The sequence below is a fragment of the Clupea harengus genome, chromosome 6 (genome assembly GCF_900700415.2).
Source record: "Clupea harengus chromosome 6, Ch_v2.0.2, whole genome shotgun sequence".
Classification (NCBI taxonomy): domain Eukaryota; kingdom Metazoa; phylum Chordata; class Actinopteri; order Clupeiformes; family Clupeidae; genus Clupea; species Clupea harengus.
In genome coordinates, this window is record NC_045157.1 from 16257698 (window position 1) to 16276806 (window position 19109).

Consider the following 19109-nt stretch of genomic DNA (forward strand, 5'->3'; position numbering starts at 1 on the left):
TTTTTTCTTCAGTGATAAAACAAATCCGATTTAAAATAGACTTGGCTATTAGTCAATAGCAATAGCCTCAGCTTAAAGGCAGATACACATTTATTATTTAGGCAAAAAGAGCTATGGTGTGGTGTACTAAAATATGTTGCCTCGGTGTAATGTAAAAACATATTCTTTTAGTCAACTTTTCTACATCAACATTTAGTTACATTTAGTTTTCGATCAAAGTTATATAGATTGACCTTCCATGCACTCAACATACGGCTGACTGACAGCTCGACATTTGGCGTGGGCATACAGCGTTGCATACGAGTTGTACATTTAAAGATTTCCGGTGTAAGTGAAGTTACTGACTGACCTTTTTCCTGCAGCTGTGTTTGCGGGAATTGTAGTTTTATTTGGTAGGTTACGTGGAATAGTCTCAAACATACATCCAATATACATTCAGAACATGCTAAATAACATTGGCAGTAATCATAAGCAATATACCTGTTCTGTATTTAAATCGGATATGCATTGGTTATTTCAACTTATAGGACGTCACCGAAAGGAAAACTACAAATCCCAAGACCGTCCTTGGTGAAAGCGAGGCTGTGTAAACACTATTCCAGGAACATGAAAAGATCGGATGACAGTGAGAGGGAGAAGAGAAGAAAGGTATCGCTTGTAGTTTTCTCTCAGTTCGCTGAGCATTACATGAAGTTATGCAATTTAAAAAAAAATGTTTTAAACTTTCCAGACTGGTGTTGCATGTACTATTACGTTGTCTAGAAGGCAGTGTAAGTTACCGTATCCAACACATGGTCGTGTTTCGCCTTGTTACCGCTCTTTATTCTTTTTCTCCCCTTTTATTTTATCCAGACTGCTAATAGAAGCGTATCGGTACGTTTTGTTTTTACGCTGCAGTTTCAGTTCGGATGGCAGTATTGTTTAATTGTCTGACTATTCGTATGAGGGTGTCAGTGCGTCCATAAGTCATCCGGTCTTGTCAGTAAATAAATGGTTATTATGAGAAATCCGCTATCCCACCTGTTCACGTAACACAGCACAGGCATCATTACAGGGGAGAATGTGCTGCTGTAATCATTCTATGCCTTAAGTAGACATAGTAATGGCACATTATTAAGAGGCACTGACCAGTAGTATTCACGAAAAGACCAGTCCAATACAAAATACATTAGCAAAGATTATACCGCTGTAGTTCATCTGAGGTCACTCTGCTGCTGGGCTGCTGCAGTACTGAACTTACGGTTTTTGGTGTAGGTTAGTATGGATGTCACAACCTACCAACCTACCACACAGTCTATGCAAAGTAAAGCCCACGTAGCAGCATCAACCTTATCCCATTTTAAATACCGCTTGATAGTAGTAGCAGTAGCAGTAGCAGCAGCAGCAGGCCTGGTTGAACACTGAAGCAACTCTGCTGTGGAGTGTTTTTAATGTCTATTTTCAGTTATGATGACCACAATCTATATTTAAGCCACTCCTCTGTAAAGCACACATCGATGCTGTATAACTTGAGTTGTGAGCAGCACAGTCCCACACTGCGGTGATCTACAGCCACTGATATGGGTGGTTGGCATGTTAACAAGGAGGCTAAATGTTGCTAGCACAGTTGTTATGGCAGTTGCTGGTTGAGGTTCATACACTGCCTAGCTCTGTACCTGCTGGCCTCATTAGACTCATCCTCCTAAACCTCACTCATCCCTGTAAACCTCTCTCCCAATCTGTGTCATGGCAACAGTGAAACCTACCGTGTGAGAGGCACAGTGGAACCTGCACCTATAGACATGGTAGGTGGGCCTGCTGGCAAGGAAGCTAACCAATGGGTGCTTTTGATCACAAGATCTCCATAACAACAGTAGTGCTATATAAGCTTTACAGATAGCTACTACATCATCAAATGTGACATTTCTGTCTTGGCTAACTTTTTATATGTTGGAAGATTTTCCCTTTCAGAATCAAACTGCCATTATTTGCATTCTTTGCATCATCTTTAAAAAAAAAAGTTTATTTTATTCAGTGAAATTATTTGTTTGATGATTCATAATCAATATTTGACTTGACAGACCAGGGAGGTCTGTTGTTGTCTTTTAGTCACATGCATCAGGGTCTGCTTTAGGTACAGTTGTCTCGGAGGTATTATGTAGGCCTGTTGTTAGATGGTGTGGCTTTTGAGTGTGAAAGCAAGACAGACAGAACTGACAGAGAGATGAATGCTGTGGTTCTGGTGTTCAGAGCATCCCTCTTTCTCTCTCTTTCTTTCTCTCTCTCCCTCTCACACACACAGACACACACACACACACACACACACACACACACTGACTTGGCTGCTGCCTGCAATGGCACATGTGTTTGGATCATGTCTGACAGCACAGAAACTATGTAGAACGTGGTTCCTCCTGTTTATGAAAGCGGCCATGGCGACCATATGAGCCGCATTGAGAGAACTCATTCCAGCTGGCCCTCGGGCGGGCAGAGCCTAATGATTCCTCTTCCCCTTTCAGACAAATAAAAGGATGAACAAGGGGGATTGTGATGGCAAAATGGCTGGAAAACCGCAGAACAGCCAAATTAGCAGACCCCCGTATTTATCCCAGTGGCTCGTTATAGTAATGCCAGGGTCTACTTTATCATAATAAGTAATAACTGGAATATGGCTGCAGTCTTGTCGGCCGAACATGTTTGCAGTTATGCTCAATCATTTGGACGCATGGTGATGTGTCCTCTTATGTGTCACTTTAGCAAATGTAAGCTATTTGTCTTTTAAAGCCTTCAAAAATATGTAGACCTGCTTTAGAATTCCCCTTTTACTGCCATGTGTTGGGCATGTGCGGACTGAAGAAAAAAGAAAAAAAAGCATTCACAAGATGTCTGTTTTGTGTGCTAACGGGGATAACATTGGCCAGTAATTGTCTATACCAAAATGGTTCTTAATTGGAAGCACATTCAGAAGCTAGCAGCTAGCAGCAGTAATGCACAAAAAATGTCTAGGTGCTAATAAACTGTAAGCCGGCTATCTACCTTTGCGGTCTATCTTCAAGATTATCTTCAACTGTCCGGTAGTCTGGGTTAGCAGTAGCGAGGCTAATGCACATGTAAGGGATTGTGAGAAAATAAAACTCTTTTTGTATTGTATTGTTTAGTCCAATCGGTTTCTTCTGCTTCACGCCTCAGATGAGTAGAGCTCTTTGCTGACATGAAGATGGTTGTCCAGTGGTGCAGCGTGTAGCTGATAAAAAAGATCACCTATTTTAAAGAGATGAAGGGAATCTATCAGAAACGGCAGCATAAGTAATGACCACATAGTGTGAGCAGATGTTTGGAGGCTCTCCCTGCACCCAGGACATCAGTCAGATGGGCCTCATTGGGTCTTTCTGTTTGTGTGTTAGGTAGAGCAAGCTGTTTAGGGTATTTCATTTCTAAACACTCATTAAAATGGTTTGTGTTTCCCTTGGCAATTCTGTTAAATTAACAACTAGCCGGGTAAAAGCTGATTATGTGGCCACACATTTAGACTTGGTTAATCAATTCCCCCACACCTCTGCCCCTACATTTACACACACACACACACAAAATGTTACCCGGTGAATTAGTGTAAAGGTAACGATTTATGACGACTAATGCCGACACGCTGTCATGTCGTGGCTGATGTTTTAGCAGGAGGTGGTGTCAATTTCCTCTGAATCAGCATTTTTTTTTTTTTCACACCTCCGGCCTTTTCTTTCACTCCCAGGCTCCTCTGCATGTTTCCCACCTCTATTAATGAGCCAATAATTGAGAAATAGTGGCAGTTCCTGACATAAAACATGCGTAAAGAATACATAAGGGGGAGCAACATACAAGCCACCGCAGAGACAGATTTACATCCAGGCGTCCAGGTAAAGAACAGGGAGGGGAAAAGCACAGCATGGAGCTCCAGACTTCATCAGACCCCCACCGCCCTGGCAGAGAGAGAGAGAGAGAGAGAGAAAGAAAGAGAGAGGGGGAAAGAGGGGGAGAGATGGAGGGAAAAAGAAACAGAACAGGGGCCAGAGAAATACTGCTCTGGCTGATAATGATACCATTACACTAATGGAGCCAGCAAATGAAGGAGAACCCAGACACCCTGCTTTATTACCAGAGGGGACCATTTCCTCGCTGCATTCCTAATGGCCTGGGCCCATAGTATTGATCAGCCCATCAGGCCGCTAATCCTGGCCTGAATTACTTATCGCCGGCCCGGGACGTCGAAGTCGATGTTGCCACCGCCCCGAGTCCTAGGTCCACGCTCCTGCTCTTGCCACAGGGGGCCCAGGGAGACCTGGCGGATCACCCCACCCCACCCCCTGCTTACGCCCTGCTGATTTAGGGCCGAGATGGGACGGTGTCCAGGAGGTCTTTCTGGATGGGTGGATGGATTTACTGTAAACAAGACAGTTGGGCACCTATTGTTTTTTTTAGCAGATGGGACGGGGCGGGGGCCGGACGGAGTGTTGTATTAAGTAAATGTAAGGCCCTTACATTTAATTAAGGATGAGGGAATTATCAGGTTCCTCCCTCTCTTTATAGTGCTCGTTGGGCACCATAGACAGAGGATATGTAGAGTGATGGCCGCTGTAATTGAGCTGTGCTGTAAATAAGACAAGGAAGCTTCATCTCACTCTATCTCCAACATTTTTACGACAGCCCAGCACCCTCTGGGCTGCCTCATCAGTGAAGCACTATGCTGTTCTGGCTGTTGACACAGCACTGCCTGAACTCAGGTCAGTCTGCTCAGGTCATGGCTCAGTCATGGGCAATAGACTCAGTTCTGAATAGGATCTCACAGTCTGAATGTCCAACGTGTTTGTTCTCTGGTCTACATGTGTAGATTTCTGTGCTCAGTGTTGGCTGAATCAGAAGGGCATATGACTTTGTTGTGCACACACACAGACACACACAGACACACACAGACACACACAGACACACACAGACACACACAGACACACACAGACACAACATGTGAGTTGTGTGCTTTCCTTATGCACGCATGTATTCCTTATGCACGTGATTGAAATCTAGGAGAGAGATAGATTAAAGGACAGGAGTGAGTCACACACAGACACAAAGACACAAAGACACAAAGACACACAGACACACAGACACACAGACACACAGACACACAGACACACAGACACACAGACACACAGACACACAGACACACAGACACACAGACACACAGACACACAGACACACAGACACACAGACACACAGACGCACACAGTAAAAGTAACAGATATAGGCCATGTTTATAGAAGGAGCCTGACCCGGTATGTGTGTAGCCCCACAGTACAGACCTCCACCACATTTACACTCAGCAGTGTGACAGAAGCCTGGCCTGGCCTGTGTGCCAAATTAATGTTTAGTTGATGTGGTAGATGAGTCGTAGTTAAGGGGGCAGGGGGCCATCATGTCCACGCCCCCCACTGCACCCCTCGGCCATCTATTTCCCCGCAACCTCACTCCCCCCTCGACATACCTGCCATCTCATCACCTCTGCCAATCAAAGAGTTTACCTTAAGGGAGGCATTTGCCCCCCCCCCCACCAACACATACACCCATCACCTCATCTCCGACTGTGGCCAAGACCATAAAGATGACTATAGATATATCCCCCCCCCCATCTTGAGCAAAGGGAGGCCATGGCAGGGAAACTAGGTATTGATTTGGATATTTAGTCATTTCTCTTGGCGTCGCCATCAATATTGTGCAAGCGTCGGCGCGTGCCGTGCTTGACCCCGGTCCCGGCCCTCTGTTTTCCGTTCCCATTGGAGTTCGGTGATATAGTATTCGGAAAAGTAAATCAATGAATGCATATGAAGAGTGTGTATATGTATGTGTGTGTGTCACTGTGTGTGTGTGTGTGTGTGTGTGTGTGTGTGTGTGTTTTCTGGTAATATAGCGCGACCCCCCTAAGGCCTCTGGTGCATTGATCGGATGTGGGGACAGGCTTTGATTAGTCTGTTGTGAGGGTTTCCATCCTCTGTCATCTGCTCACAAAACCGTACATGCTGTGAACTCTGGTCTGCATGTGTGTGTGTGTGTGTGTGTGTTTTGTTGTGTATCTTTGTGTGCACGCGTTTATAGTTGTGTGTGTGTATGTGTGAGTTCAATGCCCATCTGAAATACAAGTCCATCTAATCTTATTGCCAAGAAAATAACCTGTTATTTAGTCTTATAGACTATCAATATTTCATCACTTAATTAATGTCTTGCGTGCTAATTTTATGCTTGGGCATTTAATTACCAAGGTTCAGCTGTGGCACAAGATCTACTGCAAGCAACTTGAGCCGCCTCCGACGCACAGAGAGCACTTATCGGTACTTCTGTTAAACAGGTTTCCCATATCACAGTAGTGAAGGGGGGCACCAGGCCCATGTTAAGTTTTCCTTTATGTGGAGGTGGTGCTGAATGGAGGGCCTTTCTTATTTTCACCCTGTTTTATGGCACCCCACATTTAATGTATGGCTTTTTAGGGCCGCTCCATGTCGGCATTTGGTTTGCATCTGTAAGGATATCAACTTTTATGGCTTCTGCAGTCTGATCTCAGGTCAGGCTTCTACCGCTGTGTGTGCGCCTGGTTCCCATGTCCGCGCGCAAAAGCATCTGTCATCTGTCCGCGGTGCCGCTCAGAAACAAAAACGTTGTTGAGGGTGAGGTGGGGGGCATGAGTTGTGTGTGTAAGTATGTGCGTGCGTACGTGCGTGTGCGGGTGTGTGTGTGTGTGTGGGTTGATTGGACTTTGGGGCATTTCGTCAGTGGATTCCACTGAGCTGATTAGGGAGAGTCTGTGTCATATGTTTTGTATAAAGCCTGATGGGGCTCTTTGAGTGCGTGGGGCTCCCTTTTGTTTTTTCCCCTTCTCATGGAGAGGGTTGATAATTTTTTTTTTTTGCCAACCTGTCATTTCCAGCTATCTTGTGTGTGTGTGTGTGTGTGTGTGTGTGTGTGTGTGTGTGTGAGTAGGACTTTCACTGATGTCAGCTTATTCATGAACACACAGGAAGCCCCCCCCCCCCCCCGCCCATGACATGGATCATCTTAAGCGGCCGAGCAGATCGCCTGTCACGAGCAGTGAGTTAGCAGTGTGAGTGACCTGCTCTCTCCGAGTTCATCTGTCAGCCAGTGGCCTATCGCCGGTGATATACATGGAATAATCAATCCGATCAATAGGGCCGTGGTGGCAGCGTGTAGGGGTCCTGAATAAACATGGGACTGACCCACCCGCCCTCAGACAGCCAGCCCAGCCCGGCCCAGCCCAGCGCAGTGCCTCAGGGGGATTCATTAGCCTCTCCAGGCTAAGATCCCAGGCAGATCATTAGTCCCTCTTTTGAATGTGTTTTGTTTGGTGTAGTCTGCTAGTCTGCCCCTCTCTCTCTTCCTCCCTCTGTTCCTCTCTCTCTCTCTCTCTCTCTCTCTCTCCCTCCCGCTCTTTTTTTTCCTCTCTTCTGTAGTGTGTGCAGTCTTTTTGGTTTCTTCTGGGAATAGTAGGATGGAATTGTCCTCAGCGCTCTGTGTCTTTGGGGGCTCCTCATTAGTTTGATGGACTCTCAGCTGACAGTCCTCAGTCTGTTAGCAAGACAGACTATGTTAGCCAGGTTGATCACATTAAGTCAAAGCATTACTGTTGCATGACAAAGGAGACTGGCTACTCTCTGCTAGTCAGATCTGGAGCCACTCACCCATTCTGTTATTTTTGAAGGTGTTGAGGCAGGATATGTGGACATTAGCTTTAGTGTAAGTGGTGGTAACACGAACGTTCCTATGAATTCAGTTCACCACATTTGCGCACTTTTGGCTATGAAAGGATGTGTTAAACCCCACTAACCGTACAAAAACAAAGTAGCCTTCGAGAGGAAATCAGGTGGAAAAAAAAAAAAAAAAAGCATTTGTAGCCATTTGTGGCCAGGTGTTTAATGTGTAATGGTACGTGGAAACATTTATTGGGTTTTCCTCGGCTTCCAGGAGGGACCCATTCCAGCAGCGAGTTTTTTTTCTTCTCCTTCTCTCTCCGTTTTTTACCACCTGTGCTATTCATCGGCGAGCGCTGTTTCACTGCTGTTTATTTGTGAACTTATTTTCTTTTGTAATGGCTTACCTTTCCTGTAAAAGAGGGGGGACTACCTTGTGTTGAGCCGCTGCCCAACATCTGGCATTCATTGAAGGTCCAAAGCCCTCAGTCACAAAAAAGCTACAGGGGGCCATTTTCACAAGCGCCAGTAAATGGTACCTGTTAATTTGTACATCATAAGCTAATTCTATAAATAAGTGCCATGGAAGTGTGTGTGTCTGTGTTAGTCTGCGTGTGTCTGTCTGTGTGTGTGTGTGTGTGTGTGTGTGTGGGTGTGTGTGTGTGTGTGTAAGTACCTGGCTTGTACGCCGGTGCCCGCGGCAGACTGAACTGGGTGCCCACATCGCCTGGAAGCAGCCCTTGCACCAGGTGCCAGCTGGAGGCCTTGTTCCCACGCAGCCTCGTGCCAACCTGGAGGAAAAGCCCTGGATGGCATCCTCCACCTGCGCTGGGAAGAGCAGCTCGAAAAAAAGCCCCTCACCGCCGCCAAAGAACCCCCCCCACCACGTCCACCCCTCCACCTTTTTTATCTCTCCATCTCTCATTTTGATTGATGTCAATGGAAATTACAGCTGATGAGAAATTCAAATCGGCGGCCAGACTCGGCTGTATGATTTCACACCACTGGTCTGGTTTGTGTGCTGTGTTTGGGGGCTAGGTGAAGGCCTGTGGTACGGGAGCTGTTTCCTTTGTGTCAGGTATTCAGCCTCTCAAGCATTTCTTCTATATTTTTGTGGTTGGTGGAGGGGGGGGGGGTGGTGGTTTTGGTTATGCTCATGAGCTTTAACTGGGGTTTTTTGCATATGCCATGTCTGCCGTTGGCACCCGGCGCCTCCGACAGTTTGACTGGCATGCTGTCAGCCGGCGGCGTAGCGGCGTAACACTGCAAAAGGAGGGCCGCTGTTTCGAGGAGCACTGAGATAGGAGGTGTGTGTGTGTGTGTGTGTGTGTGTGTGTGTCTGTGTGTGTGTCTGTGTCGCGGGGAGTAGTTGGTGTGTGTGAGCTCGGCGTGTTCTCCTGAGCGAGCACTGGTGCATGACAGTTGCCTTTCATTGCTGTCTCCTCTGCTCTTAACCTCTGACCAGCCCTGCTCTCTCTCCTCCCTGCTCCCCCACCCCACCCCGCCCCACCCCACCCTACCCGACCCTTCCCCTCGCCTCCTCAGCGCGGCTGTGAATGACGGACTGTGGGGCGGCGGCATGCTTGTCATGATCCCACTGTCAGGGGCAGCCCGCCAGCCGCCCTCAACCCCTCTTTGTTCAACAGTCCGTTATGCCATCTACCGCCGCTGTCAACCACATGATCAAACGTGCATAAAGAAGGAACTCACTTTCCTCCCTCTCTCTTTCACTCCCTCTCTCTCTCTCTCTCTCTCACCCATCATAATATAGGCAGATTTTCTCCTCCCTCCTCTTCTCTCTCTCCCTCCTCTACGTGTCTGTTTTCTGCTCTGTTTATTCAGATGAGTTCAACTGGGAGGGCAGCAGGTCAGATCCGGTTGCCACAGTGAGAAAGGAGCTTGGAGATGTGTGTGTGTGTGTGTGTGTGTGTGTGTGTGTGTGTGTGTGTGTGTGTGTGTGTGTGTGTGTGTTGTTTCCCGTGCGCGTGAAGACGAGACGAGACGAGATGAGACGAGGGGGCCAAAGAGATGGGGAGCAGGAGCAGTCCCATCATGCTTTGCTCTGGGATGGGAGGCGGGCATGTCAGGCCTGTCTGGCAGAGCCTGCCGGGACCGGAAGGGGTGGGGGGCACACTAGGGGGGGTCAGCTGTCAGCCCCTGTGTCGATGGTAGCCTGCTCCTGTAATGTAGGGGCGACCAGAGGGCAGTCACTGTCATTTGTAGCAGGACTGCTGAAACGGAGGGAGTCAAACGTGTGCGCTGTTTTTTTTTTTTTTTTCTTTTTTTCTTTTTTTTTAAAGCAGTGACTCGGAAGTCATACTGCCTTGTTAAAGCACCAGTGGACTTTCTGTAACCTGCTGTTTGCCACAAAACTTTTCGGTAATTAATGTTTTTTTATAACTTAATTTTAGGGCCTTTTGTTATGATGTTGCCTATTGTCCACATATTTGATTTTTATTTTGGGTTGGCCACTGTGGAGGTTGGTGTTTTTTTTAATGGTTATTTCATTGAAAGGCCCTAATCAAAGCTATTTTTACATTCCATACACACTAAGAATCCACAGCCATGTCGTAAAGTCCTAGATTCCTCTAGTGCGGTTCTCAACTGAAGCGTTAAAGCACCATGTGACATAATAACCCCACTAACTTCACCCCCCCCCTTCAAAAGTGGGCCAGTGGATGACACTTTGCTGTCCTAACGCAGGCAAAACCCGTTGTCTTCACACACACACACACACACACGCGTTAAAGGAAGCAAGCTCTGACAGGCGCACGTATCGCCACTGAGTGACGGCGCGGACGGATTGCGTTAATCTAAGCAAGCGCAGCGACAGTGGTGGTAGCTGCCACGCCGTCCCCTAACTCTTGAGGAACAGACAGCTACTGTCGAGTTATCGCTGTTTGTAAGTCCCTCCACTGTGCTGCAGGATGACAATGGGGATTACTGCCAAGGTTCTTTAAACAGTTTTTTTTTTATTTTGGAAGTGGGAGGGTGGATAGTGTGGAGTGGTTTTGGGGTGGGGTGGGTGGATGGGGGGGGGGGGGGGGGGGTAGTGGCGTCTTATCTGCGTCTACAGCATGCCTCCTCAGCCACATTTTCTTGACTGTCAATTAAAGAGGGGATCATTAACTTCAAGGGTATAAATGTTCTAACACTGGTATTACGATGGGAAGCTAAGTCGCTGACAGATGTTCTAAGTTTAATTCTCGACTTGTTTTTTTTTTTTGTCCTTTAATTAATTTATGTATCGTCTTTTTCTCTCGTCCCCCCCCCCCCCCCCCCCCCCTCTCCTTCCATTCACGATAATCTCGGTTGCCATGGTACTAGCAAAAAGAAGATTCCCGCTTGTCACTCCAGTCTCTTCTTCTGGAGGTTCAATCGGCTAATGTATTCAATATCAACATAAGTGAAAGGTAAACAGGATCTAATTGAGCGTGTGTTCCTCACTGAGCTCTCGCCGCTGTCTTGTTTGTTAGCCTGAAGGATTTTGACAGTATGCAGGGAAACAGACACACACAGCCAGCTTCTCTGATTCACTGCTTGAAAGAGGACCCGAACTACTTCAACACACAAAAAAATAAAAAAAAAAAAAATAAAGGAAACCTTATGTCTTTTCAAAGTTCTTTTTTTTCTTCTCGTTGCGTCTTCAAAAAGAATAAACTGCAGTACTCTCTGCTGTGTGATATTTGATTGCCAGTCTCCGCGGTTCAGGTGCAGGGGAGAGGGGCTGCTTGCCCCAGTGAAATAGTGCTCTGTGTGTGTCTATGTGTGTCTGTGTGTGCGCGTGTGTCTGTGTGAAAGATATCAGAGGCCTTGAGCTCTCTGTTTATGGAAGCTGTGTGTATGGGCAGCTGATAGAATGAGTGAAAGAGAGAGAGAGAGGGAGAGAGAGAGAGACTGCTAATGGGCAAACTCCTTCCATCTCCGCTTCCCTATCCCTGTGACAACTCCCTTTCCTTTGTTCTCTCTCTCTCTCTCCCTCCCTCCCTTTCTCTCTCGCCTTCTCTCTCCCCGGCCCACTCTCTGCCGGGGATTTGTGACAAGTTTTTGTGGGATGATCAAACGCGGCGGTGGCACCTGATTAGGATGTAGCGTGTGTTTACAGATGCGTTCGCCCAAGACCCCCCCCCCCCGACAACAGAGGGAGACGTCAGCCCCCCCCAACCACCCTGTCACCCCCCTGACTAATTAAATTTGCACCTGGGATGCCAGCTGTGACGGCCTCGAGAGGACTGATATTTATTTATGTCATTCCATACATACTTACGCTGACATTTATGGGGGCCGACCGTTGCCAGGGCATCAAACCTTTTTGTGCGTGCGTGCGTGCGTGTGTGTGTGCGTGTGTGTGTGTGTGTGTGTGTGTGTGTGTGTGTGTGTTTTTCCCCAATAGCCATGGTTATGGGGGTTGCCATGGTTATGGGAGGGGAAACAAACCCAGGCCTGTGAAGTCCAGGTCAGGGCAGAGGTTTGTTGACTTGCGCCTGTCATGTGTGTTCAGATGAGCCTGAGACAAGCGGAGGTCACTGAGGTGGACTCTCAAGTGTGAACTCGACTCCTCATACCAGTGCTTTATTTCATCTTTCGTGACAGGTGTTACTGTTAGGAGAACAGATTTTAGGCTGACATTTTTTGGGGTATTGTAGGCCGAAGTGTTCAGGCCTAAGTGTTTAGGTCCATAGGAACAGTGTGTGGCTACGTTTTTTATCTGTAGTCCTTGTGTAAATCACTGGAGGTTAATTTATGATATGTTGGTTTTAGGTTAACTGTCATTTGGCCCCTTTGAGGATCAATCATTGGCTGGGTGTATTACTCATCTGAGGCGTATTATCATTAATCTCAGTGTGTGAGCTGTTTCTCGTTGTGAGATATGTAGGCCCTGGTTGCAGCGTATGGGCTTTCCTTGTGTGTGTGTGTGTGTGCGTGTCTGCATGCGTGTGTGTGTGTGTGTGTGTGTGTGTGTATAGTTGTGTGAGTTGGGTGTAGCCTCTGTGAGTGGGACATCACTCACCCGGCGGTACGCCACGGTGCTGTAATTTGTGGCTCGTCCTCCTCACCCTGCTGGTTCCCAACAGCAACCCCCCCCCCAGCCCAAGTTTCAAATTGACCGGGCCCGACCGCTGGTCATGCTGTATTACATAGGTTAGATGAAGTAATTATTTCTAGGCCTCTGACTACAAGCAAGATTAATAGTTTTTGAAACGGGCGTAATGGAGGCCTGACCCGCCGTGACATAAGCATTATTTCAGGCTCACCTCGCCTTGCATCTGGCTCACCTCTGGGGCACTGGCAGCCGTGATTTACACCTCCAGCACAGGCCAGGAAGAATGGAAGAAGACGGGTGGGGGGGGGGGGGGGGGGGGGGGGGGGGTTGGTGGTGGTGGTGGTGGTGGAGGAGGAGGAGGAATGGAGGGATGAAGGGATGAAGGAGCAGCGCTCGCTCTCCCTCAGATCCATCTCCATCTCCATCAGGGAACACACCATGCCCGGAAAAAAAGAGAGAGAGGGATGAAAGAGCGGGAGAAAGAGGGCTTCCTTCATTTGTCTGTGTTGGTCTTTTAATAGAGTGTCAGGGCGCGCTGTAGGCCCCCGCAGAATGGGCCTGTAGTGGTTGTTTTCCTCGGGTTACTCAGGTGAACCAGTATTGGGCTTGTACCTCTCCATTCTTGAGAAGTGAAAGGGCCTGCTTTGACATGGTAGAGCTGGTGAACTGCACTAGACCTATCCTCCCTGCTTGATTCTTTTTCTCTTCTTATTGTTCAGTGTTCACACTTCCTTAGTCCTTCCTTCTTTATTTATTTCTTGGTCCCTTGGCCCTGTCTTCAACCCTCAGAGGGCTGCAGTATCACACACATGCATTGTGTAGTGCTGGAGCACTGGAGGCTCGTGCACTGAGGGATGGTGGGTTGTTCCCTCTCTAACCCCCTTGTGAACTTTGGCTCGGCTCGGCTCGGCTCGGCTCTGCCTCCCAGACGGGCCAGTGGAGAGCCAGGCTCAGGCTCAGGCAGGGGGCTGGTGGACCTGTCCCAGGCTGCCCTAGCTGGCGTCCATGGGCCCTGCTCTTTTGGCTCTCTCTCTTTCACCCTCTTCTATCTTTCTGTCTCCGTATCTTCTCTCTCTCCTTTCCTCCTCCTCCTCCTCTATCCCACACTCCAACTCCAGCACAGAGTAGAAAGTAGGAGTAGAAAACCACAAAAGAACTGGGAAGCTGTCACTAGGTGGCACTTGGACATCATAATATTGGATATCCGACCTGTCTCTCTCTCCCTCCCTTTCTCTCCCCTCTCCTTCCTTCTAATACTCTCTCTCTCTCTCTCCCCCCTCCCCCCTCCTATGGGGCTAAGTACACAGTAGATGTCAGGGTGTTGTATTTTATAGGGAAAGGGCTCAGTGTAATACACTCACCTCCGGTCCCCCCCCCCCACCACCACCCCCTCCACCAGCTGTTAAACGCCCCCGAGTGCGACCTCGGCTGGCTCCGCCCTGTTAAGTCCTCTGATTGGGTGTAATAATTAGCAGAATTGAGCAGTAACCACAGAGATTCCGCCATACTCCCCCACATCCCCTTCTCCTCCTCCTCTTCTTCTTCCTCCTCCTCCTCCTCCTCCTCCCCCCGCCACCAGGAAGCTGCCCACGCGTCGTACGTGACCAAATCGGCGCTCCGTCCCCTGCTCCGAGCAGGTTTTTTTTGGGTGCCGTCCCAGTGTGCATTGCAGCGGCGCGGCCGGAATTCTTCTTGCCGGCTTCACATTAACCTTCCCCTTCTTCTCCTCTCGGAGAGAGTGTGCAGTCAAGTCGCCGCGCCAATTACATTTTCAAATGGGTGGGTGTGCGAAACCTCGGCACTGTTAATCTGTCACCGCTCAGGCTACTGGGAGTAAAAAAAAAGACTTGCAAAGAGGATTAAGTTATTCAGTTCCTGGTAGAATATTTCTCTTTTGTTCGGAATGACTGAAAGAAAAATAAATACAGAAAAAAAAGGGTGGTGGTACATTGGTGTGTGAAGAGAAGAGAAGCAGATTCCTTCTGCAATGTTTTTTTTTTGGAGGGGGTGGGGGGGGGGAGGATTGGGTGGGGGATTTGACTAATGCCATTTAGGACAAGCTCTGGGTTCCTGGAATTGGGATGGAAATCATATAAACATCCACAAACGATTTCTGACCGGCAGTCTGCGCCTTAGATTAGGAAGATGAGACCAAAGCACCATGTTGTTGGAAAGGAACCGTGAAAGCTCTTCACCTATTGATCCTGTCTGTCTTGTTTTCGACAAATATGCTTAATACCACACATCCATAGTAATCAAATGTATTATCCGACACATACAGCACATATACATTTGATGTAGCAGGTATATGTTATTTACTTCAGTTCTCCCACCCTCTTGTAAGGCCTTAACAAGCAGTGAGTGCCGTCTGGTCTGTTGTGGACACTCTCTATGGAAAAGTAAAGATGTAATTGTAGGGCATGTAACAGTACTCCTGAATTGGAAGTACACACACATACACTTTTTGAACAGTGTTCCACAGAGGGAGGGAGAGAGAGAGAGAGTGAGAGAGGGAGAGAAGGGTAGCATACACAGCAAAATAGATAAATAAAACAGAACTGCTGTGCAGCAGATATGTCCACCTGCCTAAGTGTTTTTGAATTGCTTGTTGCTTGTTTTTTTCCCCCCTCAAACACAACCCGGTCTGTGGAACAAAATGGTCAGGTATAGCTTGGACCTCAGCCACCTCCACCCCCATGCATCTCCACCCCCCCCCCCCCCCCCCCCCCCCCCCCCCCACACCCCATCCCCATGTTCCAGCTGCGTGGCCTTAAGAGCGTGACAGCTTCTGGACCTGAAATTTAACGCTCGGCCTGCATATTGATCTGCCGCGCTGCTCTGATGGTGGTTGGAGCAGGAGCAGGGGTGGATAGGAGTACGGGAGGAGGAGGAGGAGGAGGAGGTGGTGGTGGTGGTGGTTATGTTGGGCCTGGGAGTGCCAGTCCTCACCCCCACCTCCTCTCCACGCTCCCTGTCATCCCCACCGGCCCTGGGTCTGTCCTTGACACCACCCGTGGGACCAACCTGGAGGACACCAATGCTTCCTGCCCTAGCTGGCTGGGCTGCGGTGCACTGAGCTGGGCAGAGCGGTGGGCTGGGACTGGGACTGGGGCTTGGGCCAGGGCTGACGTTGGCCTCCCCTTGGACAGCCTGCACTTTGCACAGGGATATTGATTTTTTGTGTGGAGGGTGTGTGTGTGTGTGTGTGTGTGTGTGTTTGGGGGGGGGGCAGAGAGGGCAGCAGGCCTGCTGCTGCTAACTGGGGAAGAGCTCTCAGGAGGCAGTGACTTCTCCTTGACTGCGCTCCAGGACGCTGGGAACGGCTCCACTCCACACCCCCCTGCACCCGCACGCCTGCGCCCCTGCCTCTCACCTCCACCAAAAAACTGCTAATCACAGTCTTTCAATCAACACCCTCCCTCCACCCGTCTCTCTCTCTCTCTCTCTCTCTCTCTCTCTCTCTCTCTCTCCATTTCTTGCTGTCTCTCTCTCTGTCTCTCACACTTTCACAACAAATCGGCCGGTGTCCGGATGCCTCGGGGACACTGTGTCAGTGTTAAAACACTTTATTCCAAGCGTAAAATGGCTGACCTCATAAAAACAAGCCAAGCTCTCATGTTGTAATTTGAAGGTGAAAAGTAAAAAGCCCTCTCTCTTTATCGACATAATCCTAATGGAAATGTTATAGCACACTCACAAGAAAATAACAATTAAAGAGAGAAGGAAAAAGTCTCACACCCAAGCGATTTTTATTTATTAATTTACTGGGAGAGGTGGAAAACCGACGTGCCGTTATTTTTCAGGAGCCATTTTGACTTTGCCCTTTCTTCTCTCCCACTCGTCCCCCACCCCCTCAATGGAGCTGACACGCTAAAGGTCACAGAAACATCTTTTTCTGCTTTGAGGTGTGGATGAGTGTGAAATAGATGTCGACACCACGGACACACTGAAAAGCACTTAAAGGGCCGTGCCTCCGATGTGCCAACCTGTCAGTACAGTCTTTCTCTCTTTCTCTCTCGCTCTCTCTCTTTCTCTTTCTCTCTGTCTCTGTCTCTCAGTATCTCCTTACCCCCAGGTGCATTTGTAAATACTGTTGGATGATTGATCTGGAAAATCTCGGTCTTTCGCTCTCTTTCACTTTGGTCGACGGGGTTACACCTGCTGATGTCCGTTAAAAGGGAGTGTATTTTACGAGTGTGTGTGAGTGCAGGTTTCAGTGTGTGTGTGTGTGTGTTTGCATGAAAGAGAGATCGGAGGAGAGAATGGAGACATGTAGGTGTGCGCTGACAAAGTGACCTGCCATGTCAGCTGTGTGTGGGGTGACTTTGTCCTTCTCCTACTTTGAGATCTTCCTTGTGGTGGTGTCAGGCCATGGGCCTGTTCCTGTGTTGTTGCTAAGCTACGTGCCGTGTGTATGTCTGTCATGGTCTATCTGTGTGTGTGTGTGTGTGTGTGTGTGTGTGTGTGTGTGTGTGTGTTTGCATGATGCTCTGTAATTATGGAGAGTGTTTGTGTGTGTGTGTGTATTTGCATGTTGCTGTGTTGTGTAACTATGAGCACTGTGTCCGAATGTCTGTGTGTATGTGTGGCTACGTGTGTGTGTGTGTGTGTGTGTGTGTGTGTGTGTTTGTTGCTAATGTGTGGGACTAATTAATGATTCATGGCAGGGTTCCTGCAGTGCCTGTAATGTGATTAGAGCAGCTCTCCGAACAGGCCATGACAGGTCTTCAGTGCGCTAGCCCTTGAAATTACAGACCACATGTTCCCATAGATGGATGGATGCTTTTTAATATTAATGATCCCACCTTCCCCTGACCTGCTGTTAAGTGAAATGAACAATGTCCCCCTTCAGACAGCAACAACAATTAGACAGGGAGCACAAGCCGTCCGGCCATTTTTCATCACCTGTGTGTGTGTGTGTGTGTGTGTGTGTGTGTGTGTGAGGTGGGTGGGGTTGGGTTTCTGGCTTATTCGGTCTGTGTCTCTTTCTCTGTGTATGTGTGTGTGAGGATGATTGAGTCTGCATACTCCAACACCCCTGTCAAACAGCTTTTCAGCGCCCAAACTATAAAATGATAGAAACGTATCAAGACAGCAGAGTTCAAGTATCACTTGCCCCCATTCACAATAAGGGCAAGCCCTGCAGAGAAGACTTCACCTAACATCTCCACAACCTCTCCCCTGACTCTCTCTCTCTCTCTCTCTCTCTCCTTCTGTCTGTTCAGCCTTCTGTTGTTTTATTAATCACCATGCTGACTGGCGGACAGCCACCCACGCCACCGCTCTCACTTTCGTTAAGGTAAAGTCAGGCCGTTCTCACAGGCCTGTAAATATGCACAGCCAGGCCCCTGGCTCTGCTCCTTGTGAGCGGGGTTACATATTACATTTCATTTACTGCAGCCTGGCCTCTCCCAAGTCAGTGCTCCTCGCCGCTCCTCGCTGCTCCTTGCCCCTCTTCCCCCTCTCTCGTCCTGTCACTTATTCATCCGGAGCCTCTGAGAACTTCAGGCAGCTGCTGGGGAATCCAGGACAACAGTTAGTCATTGGTGAAGTGCCTCTCACGCCTCAGTCAGAGTTGATGGCCGGCGGCGTGATATTAAAGCTCCTGAAATGTGTTTGGCTTGGCATGTTAAACTGTTACTGCACGTATTGCTTCACTAGAGTTGAAAGCACAAGGGCAACTTTGGATACATTTGCATAAAATGTTTTGATGCTGAGGTATCCCTGTAAGATGTTGCGTTCGAGTGTGCGCATGTGGGTGCGCATGTGAGTGTGTGTGTGTGTGTGTGTGTGTGTGTGTGTGTGTGTGTGTGTGTGTGTGTGTGTGTGTGTGTGTGTGTGGGTTGTGCGTGTTTGAGCCTCTGTCGCATTTGGAGTGGGAGCTGGCCAGTTGATGTGTCCTAACACCCGGGTGCTGTGTTCTCTCGCCGGGCCTCAAGCCGCACACAGGCATGCCCTGAGCATGAGGTACGTGCTGCAAGCATCCTTGGCTGTTTGCTCAGGTGTGTGAGTCTTATCCGCAACAGCCACCCCCTCACCCACTTACACACATACACACACACACACACACACATATACATTTACACTCTCACACGTACGTGGAGATCGCTCACATAGACGCACTGTACACACGCACATGCATACACATTCACACACATGCACTGTGTCTCACTCACATAAAAGGATACATGGAAACGCACACACACACACACACACACACACACACTCGGGCATTCCCTCTACCTTCTTGCCTCTTAGTCAGGCCACACTCTCCTCACACATTCTACTGCCTGGTGCCAAATGAGAGATGGCGGAAGCGCGTTTGATGTGGCCCTGTAGTTCGTCCTGTTTGAGTCGGAGTG

General features: G+C 48.5%; 1 protein-coding gene across 3 annotated transcripts in view; it reads left to right on the plus strand.

The window, feature by feature from the left end:
• The first annotated feature begins 486 nt into the window (after positions 1–486).
• Positions 487–19109, plus strand: part of fto (FTO alpha-ketoglutarate dependent dioxygenase) — a 128319-nt gene continuing 109696 nt past the window's right edge. For 2 of the 3 annotated variants that reach the window (XM_031569198.2, XM_012827006.2), the window contains exons 1-2: positions 605–648; positions 1736–1784. In XM_031569198.2, coding sequence (XP_031425058.1) covers positions 620–648; positions 1736–1784 — 78 coding nt within the window. In that variant the 5' untranslated portion in view covers positions 605–619. Of the gene's footprint in view, positions 649–1735; positions 1785–19109 lie in introns of all 3 variants that reach the window. The other variant, XM_031569199.2, reaches the window with a different exon arrangement.